Raw genomic sequence first — 21754 nt, 5'->3', positions numbered from 1 at the left:
TAGAATAAATATAATTACTGCATTAGAATAAATGTATTATTGCACTAATATGGATGCAATTATTTCACTATAATAAATGTTATTGCTGGTTTAGAATAAGTGTAGTTATTAGAATAAATGTACTTCTGGCACCAGAATGAAATTAATTACTACAGTAGAATAAATGTAGTCATTGCTCAGGAATACTTGTAATTATTGCTCATAATCCTTCAGGTTTGCCCTCAAATCCCAGTCATCATATTGCATGTGAGGGGTCATTCAGTGCTTTTCGTAGCTGGACTGCACTCATTGCCAAGGGAAAGAAACTGTTCTGTAGAGCCTGCCTGTTAAAAAAAAATTAAAATGTATTTGTATAGAACCATATCATTCAAAAGCAATTCAGAGTGCTTTACATAAAAATGTGCAAAGATACTGTACAAATACGGTGTATTCTTTTAGGAAAGTGCTCAAGTGAAAAGGAATTGTCTGTAGTTTGGTAAAATAAAAATGACCTCTTGTTCTTTTCCAGGATATATGCTCGAACCAGAGCAGGAGAAGAGACCAGACATTTACCAAGTGTCCTACTTTGCCTTCAAATTAGCTGGAAAAGACTGTCCAGTGCCAAATCTCTTTGTAAGTCACCAGAACGAAGCAATCAGAGTGGCTTTAGTCAGTGCAGTCATTTGTGTATTAACATAACCCCTGCTCTTTTTCCAGAACTCTCCCATCCCCACGTCGCTCCCAGAGCCTCTAACAGCCAGTGAGGTCGCTGCACGGAAAAGCATGACGAAAGCCAGGTACTGCTCACTGAGTCTTTAGTTTAGTGTTTTAGTTTTCTTATAACAGACATACTAGTGCTGGCACTGATTAATTTCAAAATTGTATAATAAGACAACACTCTTTCCAGGTTGATAATTTGCTTTTATTGTATATGCCTTTTAAAGAATAATTTGTATCTTTTGGCTAATGAAAAAGAATACATAAAAATGACAAACACAGTCAGCATCCAGATTTTGCTGCGCATACACCGCATCTTAAAAGACACAATTTATTGGTATTGGTTGAGGGTAAATATAACCACAATGTTTGTCTCCTTCTCTCCAGGATAACGGACGCTGTGGGCCCGACGGAAACATCGATAGCTCCCAGACAGAGGCCAAAAGCAGCAAACAGCAACGTCCTGCCCCTCTCCAACACTGTCACCCCCGTAAAGATGACTGTGCCTTCAGCGCCTGTCAGCAATGGCCAGAAAGGTTTGTGGAACATTAGTGAGACTGACATTTCATATGAAAATTCAAAACACTAAACCTTTTTAATGTTAGCATGTGATAGACAAATGCTTTTCAAGCTTTTCAAATGGCACTTAAATTCAAAAATCAAAGTGTGAGTCATAATGTTAGCATTTGAATTTTAAATCAAAATTTAAAGGCTGCACTTGGTTTTTTGTTGTTGCTGTTTTTGCATGTCTATTTATTCTTTTTAAACTTGGTATTCCTGCACAATTGCAGTTATTATAAGGCTAGACTAATATTATTAGTTTTCGTCTATTTCTATACTTAGATCTTGGTGGTGTTGGAATTCTGTTTTATTTTTTTTAACTTGTGTCATCCAGACATTTCCAATAATCCAGTTGTGTTTTTAAAAAAAGAGTCCAAACGTGAAAATTTATTGGAAAAGAAAAGAAACCCATCAATGTAAGAATTTCCGAAATAATTAATGTATTTTATTTAACAAAATTATTTTCTTCAGTCTATATATGTTGACGATTACCCTCTCAAAAACAACATTTTCACTGCGATCAACAAAATACTTAGCTTTCATTCTTGTGTGTGCTGTTGGCAGTGATTTACTTAACTCAAATTGAGTTTTTTTTTTAAAGATTAAAAAAATCTTTTTGTGAAGTTCACGGCATCTTATGTGCTAAATGCGTTGCTGTAATAAGTGATAAATCCATCAATCTACACCTGTCCACTCAGCTCCCACCCCCGGCTCTGGGCAGCCATCCATGCAGCCCCAGCCCAGCAGTCAGCAGCACCGAGTCCTGCAGCAGCTACAGCCTGGTGACCTGCGTCTACAGCAGCTACAACAACAACAACAACATCATCACCAACAACAACAACAACAAGCAGTGCAGCAACAACATGCAAATGCACAGCAACTCCAATACCTCCAGGTACATCCACCTCACTGACATCTGCAGCTGTCACTCAGTGTTAGAAAAGTTGAATTATTGTGTTAGTCCGACTAAAACTGGACTTTTAAAATACGTGAAAACATGTTAATCCGACTGAAATACGACTGAATTGAATTTCTCAAGTTCAGACTAACACCCTGATTATTTGATTGGAAGTTGATTTCCTCCGATATGTAAACACCTCAGTCGGATGTTAACTGGACTAGATGCTCTCCTCATCTCCTAGTCGCCGCACCAAAGATGGTATTCTAAGTAAATGACCTAATCGAGCAATAACCGTAGCTTTACTAAACTGTGCATGTAAACGTACGGACTGAGAGAACGTGTTCAGATTTTTATCCCTTTATTCCCCTCCGCAGTACCAACAGGCTGTGCAGCAGTCCCTCCAGCTTCAGCAGCAGCAGCAGGCCCTCCTCCAGCAGCAGCAGATGATGATGCAGCCGATGTACCAGCAGCAGGTTGCTCAGGCTCAGGCCCAGGCTCAGTACGCCGCCATGGTGAGTCCTCTCACAGGTCTGAAACCTGCCGAGGCTTGACTCTGATTTACTGTCTGCTCTAAAATGGACATCCATAAAATAGAATTCACTTTTGTTTGCGTTCAGTCATTTGAAGATGCTCCTAACTCAAAACCATGACATAATTTCAGAGCTGCAGATTTCATCCAAAACTGCAAATAAATAGTTTGAGCAAATGACAGCGAAACACATGGAGACACAGCATGAAATAACACGGAGATGAATATTTCATTTAATGTCAGAATGGCCTAAAATTGCTCTCTCTGTTCCAAACACTGGCAGCCAGTCCTCTTTAGCTGAGTTGCCTCGCGTCTGTGCCAAGCAGCATTGGAAGCAGACGCTCAAACTTCCTACTGACTCTGTCCAAATATTCAGAAAACTAGTATTTACGCAGCTACTGAATCAAACACACAAACACAGGTCCTCCAAATGCGCTCTGTTAGGGCGGCGTAATTTTTAGTCTGTTTCCCACCGAACGCGTACCATCTGTTTTATTTCAGAGGCAATCTGGTCGAAGTGAAGCCACGAGGGGATCGAACAGAGGGTGAAATCGAGCAGTTTTCTCTGTGTGTCGCATGCCGACATATGAAGCAGTTCGCAGGCAGGGGAAGAGAGCACCTCTAAATAATCTCTGTTCTTATTCCCAAGATACCTGATAAATGTTAAACAGCAGCGTATCCTCTGTGATCTCAGACCTGCTCCTTTCTACCAGAAGCTTTGCTAAGTGACTGCAAATTGGTAATATGGTGTAATGACAACAGATCAACTTTATTTTTGCAGCACTTTAAAAGCACAACAGCGGTGCGTGCACAGACAGAAGTGCTTTTACAAATGCGATTTGTTGAGAAAACATGGAAAAAGAAGGTAGAGAATGGAGCAACAATAGCAGATTTAAGATGTCAAGACACTAAAACCTGGTTATAAACATGAATCATATTGAAAGGTTTAGTTTTAGTCTTAAGAGGTTTTATCCCCATAAGTGAATTCACATAAAAATCATGCTTATATTCAAAGATGTTCATATATTTATTAATTATTTATTTATTTTATATTATTTAAAACCTCAGAAAAAACACATGATGCTGTTCTATTTTACATCTGAGCTCTTTTCCCCCAACAATATTTCTAGATGCTTCTGATGGTCTCAAGTTAAAATAGATACCCAGATGCACTTTACTGATCCCAAGCTGGGAATTTTTGTTAAGACTTGGGTTTTGTTGGGGCTGTAGATCTCTGCGTATAAGAAATATTTTATGTTTTTATTATTTAAATCCTCTAATGGACACATTGTTTTTTTTGTTTTTTTGTTTTTTTTTAAAAGTCATTCATTAGGTTATGAACCTGGTGAACAAAAAGGAACATTTAAAAGCTAATGAGTCTAAAGGGTTGATCACACTGAGGCACTAGGCTCCAAAAATGCCTTAAAAGTGCATCTGGACAAACACCTGGGAGCTCTGAAACAGACCAAAATTGTCTCTGACAAGCAGTGCGACTCGCACCTTGAGCTGAAAAGATGAAAATGTCTGAAGTTTTACGTGTGCCCAAAAACCGCCAGAAAAACACGTCACGCAGCAGGAAGAGAGGAGCCGTAACAAGTGCGCTGTACCATATGAAGACAATGGTTTTTCTCACGATGCATCAGTTTGATTACACATTTGCTAAAAGCATTTTTAAGAAGTTTTGAGTTGGAGTTTATTATATTCCAAATTCTATATATTGACAAAGATTGTCATTTTTATTGTAAATGTGTATGGGTTCCACTTATTGGTCTCATTAAATACTAATAATTAGTATGGTGTTGTCCCTGAAAAACAAATATCGGTCGCCCCCTAGTGGAGAATGAGCAGTTGAGTCTTCTGACGACTTAGAAAGTTGTGTATTGTGAATTTAGCTTTACTGCATTTGGAAGTTCATGTGTTGAGTTTGGTGTCCTACGTGCTGTTTGACTGTCATTCCTTCACCCCTCCCCTCCACCGTGTCCCCAGCTTTCCAAATCCAGAACTGGTTTTCTAACAACATTTCATCATCTCGTTGCCGTCATTGTGCGCCATTGAAATCAAAGGTCCGTCCCTCATTCCCTTCCCCCTCTTCTCCCTCTCTTCCTTCCCTAACAGCTGCACCAGTACCAACAGGCTTTTGTCCAGCAGCAGCATCATCAACATCAACAACAACAGCAACAACATCAGCAGCAGCAGCAGCTTCATCCCGCTCAGCAGCCTCTTCCCTATATGTCCTCCCCTCTTGAGTTCCAGATTCCTCTGGGTTCCTATAACGCCACCACACCCACTGCTGGAGCAGGAGGTGTCCAGATGGGGGGACCATCACCTGTGGATCCCTCATACTCTAACCCTAGGTAAGGTCCCCTCAAGTTACCATGACGTGTGTCTTAGTATATATTGAAGTTTATTATGTAAAAATGATGTACATGTTCATGGCTTTTTACTACTACTACTACTACTAATAATAATAATAATAATTAGTATTACTATTATCATTATTAAAGATTTTATATATTTTGATTTACAATGCACTTTAATATTTGGAGCAAATCTCAAAGTGCTACAAGATAAAAGCATTAGCATAAAAAAACAAACAAACAAAGTTTTTGTGCCTCTGCACCGGTGGTAGGCCGGTATTATGTTTTCAGGTTGTCCACCTGTCCATCTGTCCGGGCCATTCTTTTTAAGAATATCTCAAGGACACCTTGATAGAATTTCTCCAGATTTAGCTCAAACATCCATTTGAACTTCAAGATGAACTTTATATTTTGATGGTCATGGGTAAAAGGTCAAGGTGTCTGTGACCACGTTTGTCTCATTGTTATGAACACAATATGTCAAGAAAACTTTAAGGGAATTTCTTCAAATTTATCTCAAACATCCCTTTGGACTCAAGGATGAACTAAGTGGATTTTGGTGGTCAAAGGTCAAGAACACCTTGACCTTGTTTGTCTCGTCATTGTGAACACAGTATCTCAAGGAAACCTCGATTTTTTTGTTTTGTTTTGTTTTGTTTTGTTTTTTTCAAATTTGGAACAAACATTTACTTGGACTCCAGGAAGAAATGATTTGATATTGGTGGTCATAGGTCAAAGGTAAAGGCACATATGGCCTTGTTTGTTACATTGCTATGAATGCAGTAAGAAAACCTTGAGGTAATTTTTTTCAAATTCAGCTCAAATGTTCATTTGGGCTTCATGATGAACAGATTATAGTGGTCATAGGTCAAGGTCCCTGTGACCCCATTTGTCTCATCCTTGTGACTGCAGTATCTCAAGAAAACCTTGAGGGAATTTCTTGAAATTTGGCACAAATGTTCACTTGGACTTCAGGATGGACAGATTAGATTTTGGTGATCAAAGGCCAAGGACACTGTGACCTTGAATCTGTCTCATTCTTGCGAATGTGATATCTCATTAACAGCACGAGAGAATTTCTTTAAATTTCACACAAACGTTAAGTTGTACTGAAGTATGTACTGATTAGATTTTAGAGGTCAATGGTGAAGGTCACAGTGACCTTGTTTGTCTCATGTGTCATGTCTCATGGAGGTAAACTGTCAGTGCAACTTGACAGGTGCGCAGAGGCATACAACTCTGTGGTGGTGCTTCTAGTTTAGAAGAAAGCTGAGAGTTCTTCCTTGAACTTCTAGGTATTTTCGCTGTAATTTGACAGAGGACAGTGTAGAAATGGAGGACAAAGAGAGGAGTAGGACATGCAAAAAATGTCTCAAGGCTGGCATGGAAACCAAGACATAGTTATGTGGCACTACATGCACTATAACCATGTAGTCACTCCTATGTTTTAGTTTTTAGGTGTCATCTCACAGACGTTGATCAATCCTGTCCGTAACAGGTTGTCTCTGTTGTTTTGTCTCCGCAGTAGAAACCCTCTGCTTGCTTCAGATGGGATCACGCCGCCCTCTCAGAGCTGCAACAGTACAGTCAGTAACCCCCCCGACATGTCACGCTGGAACCCGTTCGGTGAGGACAACTTCTCCAAGCTGACCGAGGAAGAGCTGATCGACCGGGAGTTCGACATGCTCAGAGCAAGCAAGTGACCCCTTCAATCATTTCTTGTAGTGCTTGTCAATTATTTATTTCTCAGAAATGTAAATGTTTGTACAGATTCATTTTTTTTTTTAAGGGATCGGGGGAAAACATGGTGTTATTTCTTGAAAGAAAGACATTGCATCACCTTTGTCATGATAGTGTATAACTTTGCTAATTTGCATAACCAGATTAGGACTAAACATTTCTGGAGACTAGCTGTCAGTAAAATTGAAGTCTTGGACAGTTTATAAAAGTCTCAGCTGCAACAGAGGAAGATATGTTAAAACAAAGAATTTTTTGCCCATGTTTTCAAAAGAAATTGTACTATATATACTGAGGTGTCAAGGGGTCAAATAGCTTGTGAAAGGCGTCTGAACCAGGGTCCCTGCAGATCCCTAAAAAGTCCTAAAAGGCATTGAATTAATCAATCTAAAAGAAAGGTCTTTATTGGTTTTAAAAGGTCCTAAATTAATTTTTCATACAAGACATAAAAGGTATGATTTTTATGAATCTTTTTTTCTAACATTTCATTGTTAAATCTCAAAATAATAGGTAACTTAAAAAAATGAAAATTCACAGAAAAGCACTTTCCTTGCTTTCAAAAATGTCATTTTTTAGATAAAATAATTTGATTTCATTCTTCATTCTTAGTGGCATTGAAAAAGTCTGAAAAAGTCTTAAATTGCAGCAAAAGAAAACTGTCAATTAAGGTTTCAAAGGGTTAATTCCATATTTACACGTGAGCTTGTGCCCATATATTCTGAGCTTTATGTGCTTAAAAAACCGAGGTGTCATATTTGTGGATGATCTAAGCGTCTCTCCCTCTGTGATCTCCTACGTGCAGAAAAGCCGGTGGAGAGAACAGCCAGTGTGGAAACGGAGCGACTGCAGCCAGCTGCCTCCTCCGCCGCCGCCAAGCCGTTGCCACCGGAGGACCTGTTCGGCTCAGTCCCGTTCGTGGCCAGCGCAGGCAAGTCTTAGAGGAGTCTCTACAGAGAGGACCCAACACTGTGGAGCCACCCGCCCCCCTCTCTGCCCCCTCTGTCTTCTGCTCCCACCTGATCTCCAGTCAGGTGCTCCTATGCCACACAGAGTCCCCACAGTGGGGCAGTTAACCAATGATCAGATTTTTCTTTTTCCCAGTGTCGCTCAGCAGGTTAGTTTCTCTGTTTTCGGTATATAATATAAGCAAAAGGAGAGTCCAGGCTCTTCTGTGGCTAAATTAGGAATCAGCGTAGGTAAAGTAGGTCTAGCGGATACATTGTTAAAGTGGTGAAAGCACTTTTCTTAATTCACTGCAATCAGCACTTGCCTTTAATACTGGGCCTGGTGGTGATCATTTCTAACCACCCAAACCTTTATGCAAGTCAGCTGGAAGAAGAGTTTCTTAAGGCGCTAACTCATTTCCTGTCTCGATCAAATGGCTGGAGCAAGGTACAAACACACAGGGGTCTCACTGTGAAGTTTACACTCATAGTGAGGCGCTTAGCTTAAAATTATAGGCTTTTTTTCAATGCATAAACTTCCAACTCACTGTGTTAAACAAAGAACACAGCTGCTTAAAATTGCTGCAGGTCCATAGGCACTAAAAGCAATACGATCCTAACGAGGCTGAAGTGACAACCCGTCAGTGTAAAGACACACTGCTGGTACGAATTAGGGCTGAGTGATGTCAACATTACACAATATTATACGCTAAATATTAATTGCTTAGGATATCATTTTTAAAACATCTTTAATGTAATATAATGAATCATAAGCATACTGTTTTTGATTTTGTTTTGAATTTTTTATGGATATAATTATAGCATCATCTTGCGCAAATATTGGTACAGTCCAGTTGCTACTTGTAATTAAATTCTTTGTTAAGGCCCAAACAGACCAAGCAGACATCAGAGAAGTAGTCGGCGATAAAGGCCGACTTTTGCATTGCATCACATTGTTTTGTCTCGGCCAAAAAGTTGCACTCAAACAGCGCAAACACTGCAGCCAACTCCCAACAAGCGCTTAGTTTCTGCACTTTTGTGAGAGGAAATAACTCTCTAGAGCAGCAAGTGACGGTCGTGTTTATTTGTCATACAAAAAGGGAAACTGGAAGACCGACAGGACGGATTTGTGTTGTAATTGAGCTCCAGGTTGAACAAACACACCTTTAGTTTTTGGAATTTATTTTGAGCAAATGATCATACATCAAACACACGAAATTACTGTGTTTCCTCGTATGTTCGTCACTGAGCCCAGTGATAGTCTAATGATCATGAAAACCCTCTAAAATTAATCTTCAGGCTCCTTCAGTTGATTTCAAGCCCTAATTAAGTTTGTTAAAAAAAACAGAAAAAATAACCTAACATCACTCAGCCCTGGTACTAATAAACACTATTAGGGAAAAAAAGAAACACTTGAACTTCCAAAGTTGTGGCTCTTTGCCGTTTGTTTACATTAAACGCCATCTTTCCTCTTCGGCCATTGAAACTGCAAAGATTCCTCACAAACTGCAAAATATGTTGTTTTTTTTTTATTGTTGCGATGAAGCCTCAAATGTTCTCGTGTGGACTGTGCACTTTACTGTGGAGGCCGATGGTAACATCCTAATATAACCTGATAAATAGTTCTCATTTGGCTCGACTAACCAATCGGACTGCATGAGGTTTAACCCCGACACGGATCATAGCGTTGGTATAACAATGTGAATATCAAAGTGCAGTATTTCTACATATATCACGTCGGTGGCAGCAATAAGCTTTTGTGCCTCTGTTCTCTTCCTGCTCCTTCAATGTGAATTGGTTTTGATAGGCAGTTTAGAAACGCTGTTTGTAACTCCGAATATATTTAATGATAAACGGTATCAACGCTAAAACACGTAGGTTTTTTCTAGAGGAGAGTAGTTTTTTTTTCTACAGTTAAATCCATCTCTTGTGTCCTTAAACACGCAGGCTTAATGCAAGTCCAGTGACTACAGTTTAGAGTAGAGTAAGACCAGATAACGATGCAATATAACCCTCTAAGCACTTGAATGTAGGTGTGGAAATATTTTATTCACTTAACAAATATAAAGAGAGAGTTCAAATTGGAAAACCAAAAGAAAAAGAAACCAAACAGATTGATTGAAGGGACTTTTTGTACTGACTTTAAATCACAGAAAGGTCAAATAAACCCACGTCGTTGGGACTGTGTGTGATTCCCGCAGGCTGGCATGAGAAAATTATTTGCAACTAATTTTCGATCAGCCTTTTTAGCTTCCCGTGTTTGTGCCATCACAAGTGTGTCAGTTGGTATTTTAGGTTGCAGGTGATACTTAAAGTGCAAACACACCGCCGGCAACTCGCAGACATCAGTCGGGTTTAATGTCAATATCAGAATCAGTTTTTATTTGGGTGAACTTTGGTCGTCATCTCAACACTAGTGTTTGATCAGCTGTTGAAGTTTGTATTTTACTTTCAGTAAGAGGCAGAGCTGCTGTAACAGTACTTCATTTAATGATCTAAAGTCATCTTTCCTTCTCCGTCTGTCTGTAAAATACTAAAGGTTGTTCACGTAGTGCGATTTTTGACTGTTTCAGACGACAAAAGAGAAGCGTGGTGAAATCTTTGGTTGGCAATTTAAAATGACGTTCTAAGATCATCACACAGCTTTTAATTCTTTAGCCTGTGTCCATTTTCTGATTAAAAAATTTAGGAAGAAACTTTAACTTTGGGCTGTAGCTAACAATTGTGTACTTTACAGATGAATCCGTAGATTATTTTCCAGATTAATTAGAAAACAGTGGGAAAAGCCTTTTATGATATCCTTGAGCCTAAAGCGACGTTTTCAAATGTCAGCCAACGTTACCAAACCTAAAAATGTTAAATTTACTATAATGAAAGTACAAGGAAAGAAGCTAATCCTCACAATAGAGAATATGGAAATATAACATTTTGGGGCATTTTTGTTGCTTGAAATATGACTTGAACAATTTTTTGTTGTTGGTATGATACATTCTGACAGACCGTGATTGAGATTTTATCAAAACCATCTCAAAGTGAGACATACAGTTAACCTGCAAAGTTGTGGTCAATGTATAACGTAGACGGAAAAACGTTCTTACGAGTTGTGCTTCGTATGAAAGTAGTTAAGTTGCTGGCGGTGTGAATGCACATTTAATTTAACTCCTCTTTATTTTGCAGTTATTAGGCATTATTTTTCTTTAAAGTCAGGTTTTTGTTTCATAATGAAAGTGTTTTGATTTACATTCCTAGATACAAAGTGCCTTTATGTGGCATTTTTCTTTACCTGACCGCAAATGGAGTTGGAGCTTATTTTTTTCCCTCGCACAGTGATTTCAAAAGAATTATAATTTTGTCTCAGATGTACGGGAGCTGATAATGGCTGTGCATGCAATTATTTTTTAAATGCTGTTATCCCGAGGTGAGGATTTGTTTCCTTGTGAATAATGGGTGAATTTATGTCGAGAAAACAAAACGCTGTTTTCTCAACAAGTTATCAGTTTAATTATTCACAAGAAAACATTACGTTTTCACGTAATAATAATGAAAAATTCAAGCTTTGTTTATTTTTTTATTTTTATTGCTATTATTTCATGAGTTTATTATTTAATTATCTCAAGAAAACAGCTTTTTTCATTGCAAGATAATCAACCTTAAATCAAAAAAAGACTAGATAATTTCCTCCCCAACCAGACACCAAAATTAGTGAGTTCCTACGGCTCCTTAAAAAGTCATAAATTAAGGCCTTAATTGGCCTTAATCTCAAAATAAATAGTAACATCTAAATGAAAAAATAATAATAAATTTATGGAATCCCTCTTCATGAACTCTTTGTGATGGAAACTGAAGCAGGGGAATCCAGAGCGAGACACACGAGTAAGTAATAAAACCCACCAATAAATGCTTGATCTTTTCCAATTTTAATCAGATCTAACTTTTTCACTGGATCAAAAATGTAACTTTTTATGATATAAAAACATCTTTAAAATTAGTAAATTTAATTTGCCTTAAGCTGTAGGAACCCTGAACCCGTGTTCTTGAGAAAACAAAAGTGTATTTCTCGTGATAAATTATCCATTTATCTTGAGGTGGGTTTTGTGATCGCAAATCAAAAATAATTTATTATCACAAGAAAACAAGCTTTCTTATCTTGATAATGGCAAAAATGACCAAAAAAAAAATGCAAGCACGGCCATTCTCGAGCCTCCGTACAGATAAATTTAACTGAAGGATTTAATGCTTAATGGTACTGAGCAGCTTTTCTGTTTATTTATGCTCCCCAAAGTTTGGATGAAAGACTTTAACATGATCTGGAAGGTAAATTAAATGTATGTTGAGTTACTGTAATTCTTGACACTTCCAGGTAACCAGCTAACAGTCAGAGAGGTCTAATTAGAAGTACGTAGGCTGGTTAAAATCTTTAAATTAAATTATCCTGCATGCATAATTCTTACATAACATAGATCGGCTAAATGAGATTTTCAGAAGCACCAACTGACGCAGCGTTTTACTCTAAACCGAGTTATTTTTTCTTTTTAAGCTGAACACAACTGGCTGATGGCACATTCATTAGTGTAAATGTAAAATGTGCTGAAAGGAATGCCTGATGAGTGTCCTGATGATATCAAAATGGTGAACATTTTGATTTTTTTCTTCTTTTTTTTATATAAAATCCATACAATCCTAAAGGGCTGTATGTTTGTTAAGCCTCATTGTGCTGCTGTTATTCCGCCTTAGAGCAGCAAGTGAGAGAGCGACCCATCTCAGTCATCCATGCAGACCTGAATCATACACATTTTTGTACAAATATATTAACCGGTAAATTTATGTGTTTTATTAGCTGAAGGTAAGTTTGGAGAACAGTTCCACTTCATGTCTCCGCTCATATCACTGCCTGCTTTTATCGGGCATTTTGTGGTTAAAAAAAACAACTTTGCTTCATTTTTTAAATTATTTTTTGCTTTTGTTTCTCTTTCATTTGTCATTCAGTGAGACAGCCATATTCAGAAACATCTTGTTCATGTGTATTGGTGGATGGATCTATAGTGTGAACAGGCGAACCATCAGAGCCAAAATCAAAAAAAGCGAAAGGGACGACCAGAGCCATTAACTGCACTTTAATTTCCTTTTTTTATTTAAAGTGCGAGAAAAGGTGAAATATCCCTGGATTAAATGGGACGAACAAGCAAACATAGACCATGAATATGTTGTTTATATATTGTTTACATTTGCAAATTTTCTGTGCTTTTTTTTTTTCTGTCTCGGGGTTTGGTTTCCGGCTTTTCTTAGCTTTTTTTTTTTTTTGTCCGCTTTACGTCTCGCTAGAAGCCCCAGAACAGATCACTAAAACTTTGGGAACTCATCCTCATCATTCGTTTTAGTTTCTGCTCGATATCAGCAGCTCCTGGATAGAAAAAAACAAACCTATAGATCAATAAGTTGTCTCATACATATCTTGTTTTTTGCAACAGACTATGTAAAAGGTCCTGTATCATACTGTGAGTGTGAATGTATTTCTTTATAGAATGTTACTGATAAATAAAAAACATTCAAAATCAATATTCACTTTGGTTCCTTTTTTAACGTATTTAAAAACTTTAGAGTCTCTCCACCACTACACCATGTGCAAGATGTTCCTGTCGTTATCGTGGCTGTCTTTGTTTGAGCTCTGTCGTCCAAATTTAACGTAGAGCGAGGGAGGTGAATTCAAGCTTATAACGCGCAATAATGTCGGCTGTGTTTGTCCCGAACTAACTGGTGTGTGAAGCAGCTTTGAGACGCTCAGTCTGCATGATGCTTAAATTCAGTGTGTTTAATTTAACTTTTTTTCATGCCTTAATTTGACTTTTTTTTTTTCTTCCTCCAAATCCGTTTTGAAAGAGCCCAGTTACAGGTTTTGTGGCATTATTTGGATGAAGTTTCGTCATGTTTATCTGTAATTGTACGCTTCATTGCTTCTTCTGTCTGAAGTGTTATTTCGTTTGTGCTTTTGTTTAATGTGTAACAAACCGTCATTTAAAGGTGAATCATTCAGGACGTCTTTTTAAAGGTATAACTATGCAGAATTTAAAACAAAAAAACAGTGTAAAGACAAAAGTAATCCCTCTCAATCATCACTAATGACCCACTTTCAGTGTTAAAGAAGCCAGCAGCTGTTTGCAAGAAACAAAATACTCAATAAGTTAGTGGGTAAACTCAGTTATTCTGCTTTTTGGAGCTTAAGATAGATATTTCCAAACACGATTGAAGCAAATTACATATTATATTTTTTTAAATGAAATTGTCATTAGATTAAAAAACAAGTTAACAATATGTTTTAGATTATATTCATCAATCAGACTTTGTCGCACATTTCATACAAATGAACTGTAGCACAAAGTGCTTCATTCAATGAAACCAAAATCCAATCCCCCAAAAACACACAAACACAAGCGTGTAAGTAAAAAATACAAAAAATTGCACTCATTAAAACCATAAACTGAGGAAACGCTACCATCGGTGAGCAAACACCAGAGGCGGGATAAAACCAATAAACAGAAAGATAAAAAAACCAAAAAAGTAAATAAAAATGCAGATAAACAGATTAATAAATAACATGTTAGTAACAATAATAAAAATAAAAAATAAGTAGATGAATAAACTTCTTTAAAGGATAAAATAAAGAATGCATATTTTAAAAATAATAAACTGATAAAGAAAGTAGTAAAACAGGCTAAAATACATAAATAAATAGTCAGTAGATAAATTCAGTTCAGTTAAAAGCCAAGCTAAAAAGGTCTTGAGTTTGCTTTTGAAGATATTCTGTATACATAGCGCTTGTATAGAATAGGATAAACTTTATTGATCCCCAAAGCAGAAACTCATAATCACCATGGTCAACATGCAACAACAAAACACAAGACAAATGCAGCAAGTACAACAAACTACAGTAAATAAAGCAGCAGGCAGTCACTGAAGCAGCACAATAATGCACCACAACAACAACAACAGTGAAACACTGCTGGCTCAGAGGATAGAGGCTGTGACTTTGCCTCAGCAGCCACAGGTTCAATTCCAGCCTCAGTCCTTTGCTGCATGTCGTCCTCTCCGTCTCTCCCCTTTTCACACTTGTGCTGTCTTATCAATTAAAGGCACAAACACCCCAAACTTAAAAAAAAAAAACAAACAATAGTAAAATGCTAATTCATGCTGACTGCTAGAATATGTTACAAAACCAAAATAAACACAGGAGAGTCAGCGGGCCCAAAAAGTTGCTCTCAACCTTTTTATGGGTTGAATTGACACTCCCCGCCTTGATCACTGAATAATTTTTGAATATTTTAGTTTTTGCCTTTAACATTATTTGTACCATATGAAAGTCCACAAGATTTGTAATTTTTTAAATATTTTTTTCACAAAAGCAGTACATTTTTTGAATATATAATCATATCAGCAGTTGTTTGTTAGATAAATAAACTTTGTCTGTCTCAAACAGTGATAGAAATTCACCTTTAACAGGCTCATTACAATACACACTGTTCACATAAAACTCAATTAAAACAGCACCTTGAAACACACTTAAAAAACACACACACAAAAATTAAAAGTAAAAGCTGTAGTTGCTGATCTGGTGTTGGTTGTTGCGTGAGCGAAGAGACTCCTCTAAGCTCCCTCACAGATTGTTATCTTCCATCAGACAAGAGAGCAATCACACGCATGTTGTCACCTCTTATCTGCATCTTTAAGAGATCAGACGCGGCGTGTAATCCTTCAGCTTCCCCCGACACGAACATCGACACAACAAATCTGATTAAAGATGTTAAGATGTTTCTATTGTCTCACTCTGAGAGGTGAACATGATTACAAGTTATAATCTGCAGTCGCTACGGCGAACAGATGCAGATCACCTCCTGCATTAATGTGTTTTATTACTTTTTTTTTTTTTATTCTGCAGCTTTGTTTCATTTTTTAACAACAAAGCTTTTGGCTAACTCGTCAAAACGTCCTGCCAGTTTGGACGTGTTGAACGTGGAGAGGTTTCCATTCTCGTGTCCACAGCGGGGGGTCCTTCCTCTGCTCTCCATTATAGAGAGCTTCCACTAATAGGGAACAATAAATTGGCTCATTGTGAATGGCACAATTTATTTTTCAACGTAATTGGAGACTCTCCACTCGCTAATTAGGCTAATTTCTAAGTTGTCATTATGCAAATCTCTTGGAAATAAATTTAACACGAGGCACAAATTTGTCCCGCAAATGCCAAATATGCGCAAGAATTTATAGAAATGCAAAGTGACAAGTAGTAATTGCAGAACAAAGCTTTTTTTTTATTTATTATGAAAGTGACCGACAGCTTGAATCTTTTTCTAAGCAAGAGATTTAAATTTGAAAGCAATTTTGTGAATCTTGAAAAAAAAGCCGGCCGCCTCATCTCTCGTGCCTGTAAGCCTGCTCGTCTTATTGCAGGGTCAGAGAAGAGAAGTGGGAGCAGCTTTTAGACCATATTGAGTTTTGTGATTTCTCCTTCGCTGCTCCTTCTGCTCCAATATTGGACAAACTGTCAGGATTTGTATTTGTGGACTTCCGAACGTAAGCCAAGTAATCCTGATTTCAGTAATGCTGCATATTACAGAGGTCAGAGGCGCTGAGAGGCGTTCTTGGGAGATGAAAACTTGTACTTCTGGCATCAAGATTCTCCTTCTGTCTCTCATCTTGTGATTTATAACGTCAAACTTAAAAATATCTGAGAGGTTAAAACTTGAAATGCACATTCAGTGATGAATCTAAACCACATTACAGCGATCAAATCATCAAGGAGGCCTAGAAGCATTAAATTGCCACCAGGACAACTTAAAAAAATCAATTATTAACTGGATCCCTGCAGCTCATCACAAACACCCGTGGATTCATTTAAAGAAATAACAATCACAGACTCACCTTTCCTCAGTAGGCAGTTTTCCACAGATTTGCGCAAAAATTAAGCAAATTTTCGCCTGATGACTTTTTAAAACTATACTAAAAACTAATACTGTGGAACTATGACTTTTTTTGCACCGTGAGAAATGACTTCAACTGATTTTTCAACATCCTATACAGGGATGAAGGGATGACGTATTTTTGTAGGCCAACCCCAAAGTTAGCATTGCACCCTCGTAAAAAACCTTATGGGATTTTTTCGATTACCGTCAAAAATAAGCTCTGTGACGAGTTTATGATACTTACATGTTTTGTTGAATGATAATCTTCACAGATAATCACCACTTATGTGTGTTTTGAAGCGTAAACGAAATCACCAGAATCATTACGCTATAAGCTAACTACATCGTCTTAGACTTAAACGTCACCACACCGAATCGTTCAACTTAACTGTTAAAAACACATTAAAACACTCTCTGAAAAAATATCATAAACGGATATAAGTACAAGTTTGAGCGCGATTGTTGCTGTAACGGCAAACAAGTGGGTTGAATGAGTTTCTGTGTCGGTGTGATGACGTCGAACGTCCCCGACAAACACCGTAGTCCTATTTAGCCACTTGCTAGCAACCGCCTTTTTTAAGACGAGTAAAACCTTAAAAGTTCAAAAATGTAGTTTATACGGACGTATTTTAGAACAAAACATCTTAATATCTTTAGCCTTTGTTATCCACAGACCTTATTTAAGGCATTTTACAAAAAAATATTAAAAAAAACCCAGAGACTTTGACACAAAGGAAATGGAAGTGCTAAAATGCTAACAGACTTCTGCGACCATTGAACCAGTGACTTTTTTAACCTTTATTTTTGACATGCTATACTATGACAGTTTTCAATATATATTATGACTGTTTGCAGCATCTGAAATGTTAACTGTTGTTGTTAAATGTTAACTTAAAAAAGTTTAAAATGCTATACTATGACATTTACGATAAACAGTATTATGACTTCTTTCAAGAACTGAAACGATAATGACGGCTTTATCAACTGTTTTTTTTGACATAATATACTACGATTGTTTTCGACAATTGAACCAATGATTTTTTTTTACTGTTTTTTCGACATTTTATACTATGACATTTTTCAACATATTAATCTCTGACTGTTTTGAGCATCTGAAACGATGACTTTTAAAAACGACTGACGTCATACTATGACATTGTCGACACACTTTATGACTTATTTCAAAATCTCAAACGCTGACTTTTTCAACATTTTTTGACATGCTATACTATGATTGTTGTAGACATACTATGCTATGACTTTTTTCGACACTTGAAACAATGAGATAGCATACAGCAGCATACTGAGCCATGACTTCTTTCAACATACTATAGTAAAGTAAAAAAGAAAAAGTCATCTTTCAAGTGATGAAAAAAGTCATAGTATAGTAACTTTACTATGACTGTTTACTATTTTTCCTCATTTGAAAAATGACTTTTTTAAGCCCTCTGATGACTTTTCTGTCGACAGAATCCCTTCAGTTGTTGACACAATGCATTTCATCATGAAATAGACCTTGTTGTTGACGATGCAGTAGCTTTCACAGCCTCATAAATGAGCGGACAATGTGCTTTTTACTTTCTGAATGCAGCAGTTATAACATCTGGCAGCCCTGCAGCAGCGGAGCAACAACCTCAGACATAGAAAAGATGTAAACACACACTGCTCACGCATGCAGTGTGGCCTGAGCTCAAACTCCAGGGCATCTGATGCACACTGCATGAAAAACATCCTTAATACAGCCTCTCCCGTTTGAAATTAATAAAAATACGAGGGTCCATAATTCTAAATACCCTGTTATACCGTGATACTGTGATCCTGCTCATGCCGAATGCACATTCAAGAGAATATTAGAAATAGAAGTAAAGTGGTAAAATCTTTAACTCTGCATTTGTGTCTTGGTTTCAGGTACCGATGAGATAAAGGCCGAGCAGACCAGCGAGGAAGTTGGCATTCCTGCGCTCATCTCCACTTCCCCGGAGCGTCTGCAGCTACCAGCGGCCAAGGAGCACAAACCAGGCAAAAAGAGCCGACCGGGAGAAGAGTCGGACAGCGATTTTGAGTCAGACCCTCCTTCGCCAAAAAGCAGCGAGGATGAGGAGGCGGAGGAGGATGAAGGCCTGAACAGTGAGCACGGTGAAGACACTGAGCCGGAGAATTTAGGACAGAGGCCTCTGCTGATGGACTCTGAAGAAGAGGGAGAGGACGATGACGACAAGCACAGCTCCGACTCGGACTACGACCCCAGCAGGGTCAAGAGCCGCTCAAAGAAAGCCGTGGCCGGTAAAGCAGCTTTGGCCAGGAGGAATCCTCAGGACTCCGCCACGACTCTGATCACGCCTCCTGAGACGCCCGGCGGAGCCAGAGCCGCTCCAGCTGCAGAACCTGTGGATGTTTTCGGTTCTGTTCCTTTCCTCGGAGGAACCTCGCCTGTCGGGCCCTCGGAGAGCTCGGACATCTTTGCCAAAGCGCCTTTTAGGCAAGTCAGCCACGAGCAGCAAGCATCGGACGAGTTTGACGTTTTTACCAAAGCGCCATTCAACCGGAACCTCTCCAAGTCGGGCAAGAGTGGCAGTGATCTCCACATGGGCCAAACGCCACCCATTTCCCCCGAAGGCATTGACATTTTCGGGTTTTCTCCCTTCCAGCCAGGCCCCACCGCGCCACCTCCCACCACCTCCAGGAGCGCAGAGGATATCTTCCAGCAGTCGTTCGAGGACTCGGCGAGCCCTCAGCAGCAGCGGCTGAAGCAGCGCAGCCTCCAGAAGCTGTCGTCACGCCAGAGAAAAACAAAGCAGGAGGCCACGGCGGGCGGCAGCAACGGCAAACGCCACCACGGAACTCCAACCGGAGGCCGCAAGACGAACAAACCGACTTACCGCACACCTGAGCGAGTCCGCAGGCACAAGAAGGTCGGCCGGAGAGACTCGCAGAGCAGCAACGAGTTCCTCAGCACGTCTGACTCGAAGGAGAACATCAGTGTCGACATCACCATGACTGAGGGGAAAGACAAAGGCGCCTCTCTGCCGGTGGACGACGCCATTCTAGACCCGTTTGGAGCGAAGCCGTTCCACCCTCAGGACGGCAGCCGGCACGGCCAGTACCAAGGACTCACCGACAGCAAGAGCGATATGGGCACCGCCAACGGCAAGTCCTGGACGGGCTCCCTGCACGGCGCTCTCGGAGACGGCAGCATGGATGATTTCGGGGCGGTGCCCTTCACAGAAATGGTCATCCACAGTGGACCTCAGCAGCAGCAGCAAGCGGCGCCGCCCTCGCAGCCGGTGGACCTCGACCCGTTCGGAGCGGCACCTTTTCCCATGAAGCAGTGACTTTTCTTGCGTCTTCCCACTCTGCCAGTTGCTGTTAACCCCTTGAAGCCTGGAGCGATATCACTTTTCTTGTGCTGCTTTCAGACGTCTTTCACGAGTATTTAATCGTATGACCCCAGAGTAATTTAGTTTGATTTTTGTACAGAAAAAGGGAAAAAAGGCAATGAGCAACTTGCTAAGAAATGTTCCACGAATTGCAAGAAATTAGTCGATTCTGAAAATGATTTAGAAAAAAAAAAACGTAAAAATATGTTGGAAAAAGACCATGTTTTGGGTTTTTATTTCTTGTTATTTTGTTATTTTATTTTTTTTAAATGTTTGCTGATAATTTTCTTGTACTTTTTTTAGGGACGCACAATATCAGTTTTGCTGATATCTGATATGCCGATATTTAACAACTCATTTGGCATATAACCAATACAGATATCTATATATCCATTATTTTTTTCTCTCTCTTTGTTCAGTTTTTTCAATTTCTCGCCAATTTCTTGGTAATTTCTTCTTTTGTTGCTCATTGCCTTTTTCCCATGTTTTTGAAAGAAATCAAGCCAAATTTCTCAGGTTTCAAAGGGTTAAAAACCCCTGAGTTTTTTCCTTTTTTTGACTTGGGAACCAATCCTGAAGGGACGAGCTGACAGTGTCCTGATGCTTCTCTTTTTTTAAAAAACATTTTAAAACATCTCGAGTAACAAAGCCCTGCATCCTGTGGAGTGTGAGTGAAGTTTCCACATATCTTCAGCTGTACCTGTTTTGCTGAGAAGCCTTTTTATGCTGCATCTTAACGCTCGTAAAGACGTTCGGACCCACTCGAAAAAAAAATCGTACTGTGATGATAAGCTTCGGCCGCTTGACTCGCTGCAAACAGCTCGTTATGGCTCGCCTTCTGATTTTTTTTTTTTTTTTTTTTTTAGCACCACTAAGCCTTACCTGAGCTGGGCTCCGCCTCGCTGCACAGTACCTCGAAAAAAAATAAAAAACAAAAAACCCACGACGCAATCGGCCCACGTTGGACTTTTTATGTCGGTGGAATCGTTTTGGGAGTTGACCTTAACCACTTTGTTTTATCCTTATTAGATCTTTCTCTATGCATAATTTCACCGTAGTCTTTACGCAGCCGAGCGCGGCTGTGCTTTGTGTTGCGTTTGAACACAGAAAGGGACTTTATTGTGAACATTTTTTAATTGGGTCACGTTATAAATTTAGGCTCTTAACTGTTTTCTTTACTTTCTAACAGTAAACTTTTAGGTAAGTACTGTTAATTTCCTGTTGTGTTAAGTTCAGAACGCTCTGATAGAGAGGAGGAGGAAACGAAACACAAAGCCACAGTAGATCACTAGTCTAGCTTCGTGTTTTTACGACTTTGACCACTTCAAAAACTCACAAGCTGTACCGCCATTTTCTCAGCAACGTTAAGTGCTCCTAACATTAGACGATGTGACATTTTCAGAGTAATTTATGCTGAAGAATACATGGGAATTGTATGATCAGTTAAAGGAAAAGGCTGGCGGTATTTGGAATATATTTTGTTGTTGTCAACAAAATCGAGAAAAAGACCAAAACCTGCAAAACGTGCAGGACCAAGAGCTTCGTGACTTCCTTTCTGCGGCTCTCAGCCTCGAGCACGCTGGCTCCTACTGAAGACGATAATCTTTTAAGGAAAAGTTTTGACATTTAGTGAAATCAGTTTTTCCTTTTGCCCATTTGTGGTGTTGCATCCAAAAAATCCTGATACTGGTTTTTCAG

General features: G+C 38.9%; 1 protein-coding gene across 2 annotated transcripts in view; it reads left to right on the top strand.

Annotated features, from left to right (window-relative positions):
* The window catches only part of bmp2k (BMP2 inducible kinase), a 68941-nt gene extending 48813 nt beyond the window's left edge, over positions 1–20128 (top strand). The window contains exons 8-16 of one of the 2 annotated variants that reach the window (XM_042487821.1): positions 509–612; positions 697–776; positions 1084–1232; positions 1956–2152; positions 2533–2670; positions 4803–5041; positions 6573–6739; positions 7584–7709; positions 18588–20128. In XM_042487821.1, the coding sequence (XP_042343755.1) occupies positions 509–612; positions 697–776; positions 1084–1232; positions 1956–2152; positions 2533–2670; positions 4803–5041; positions 6573–6739; positions 7584–7709; positions 18588–20011 (2624 nt within the window). In that variant the 3' untranslated portion in view covers positions 20012–20128. Of the gene's footprint in view, positions 1–508; positions 613–696; positions 777–1083; positions 1233–1955; positions 2153–2532; positions 2671–4802; positions 5042–6569; positions 6740–7583; positions 7710–18587 lie in introns of both variants that reach the window. The other variant, XM_042487820.1, reaches the window with a different exon arrangement.
* The last annotated feature ends 1626 nt before the right edge of the window (positions 20129–21754 follow it).

Source organism: Plectropomus leopardus, chromosome 6, assembly GCF_008729295.1.
Source record: "Plectropomus leopardus isolate mb chromosome 6, YSFRI_Pleo_2.0, whole genome shotgun sequence".
NCBI classification, from domain to species: Eukaryota; Metazoa; Chordata; class Actinopteri; order Perciformes; family Serranidae; genus Plectropomus; species Plectropomus leopardus.
This window is presented reverse-complemented; position numbering and strand designations above follow the sequence as displayed.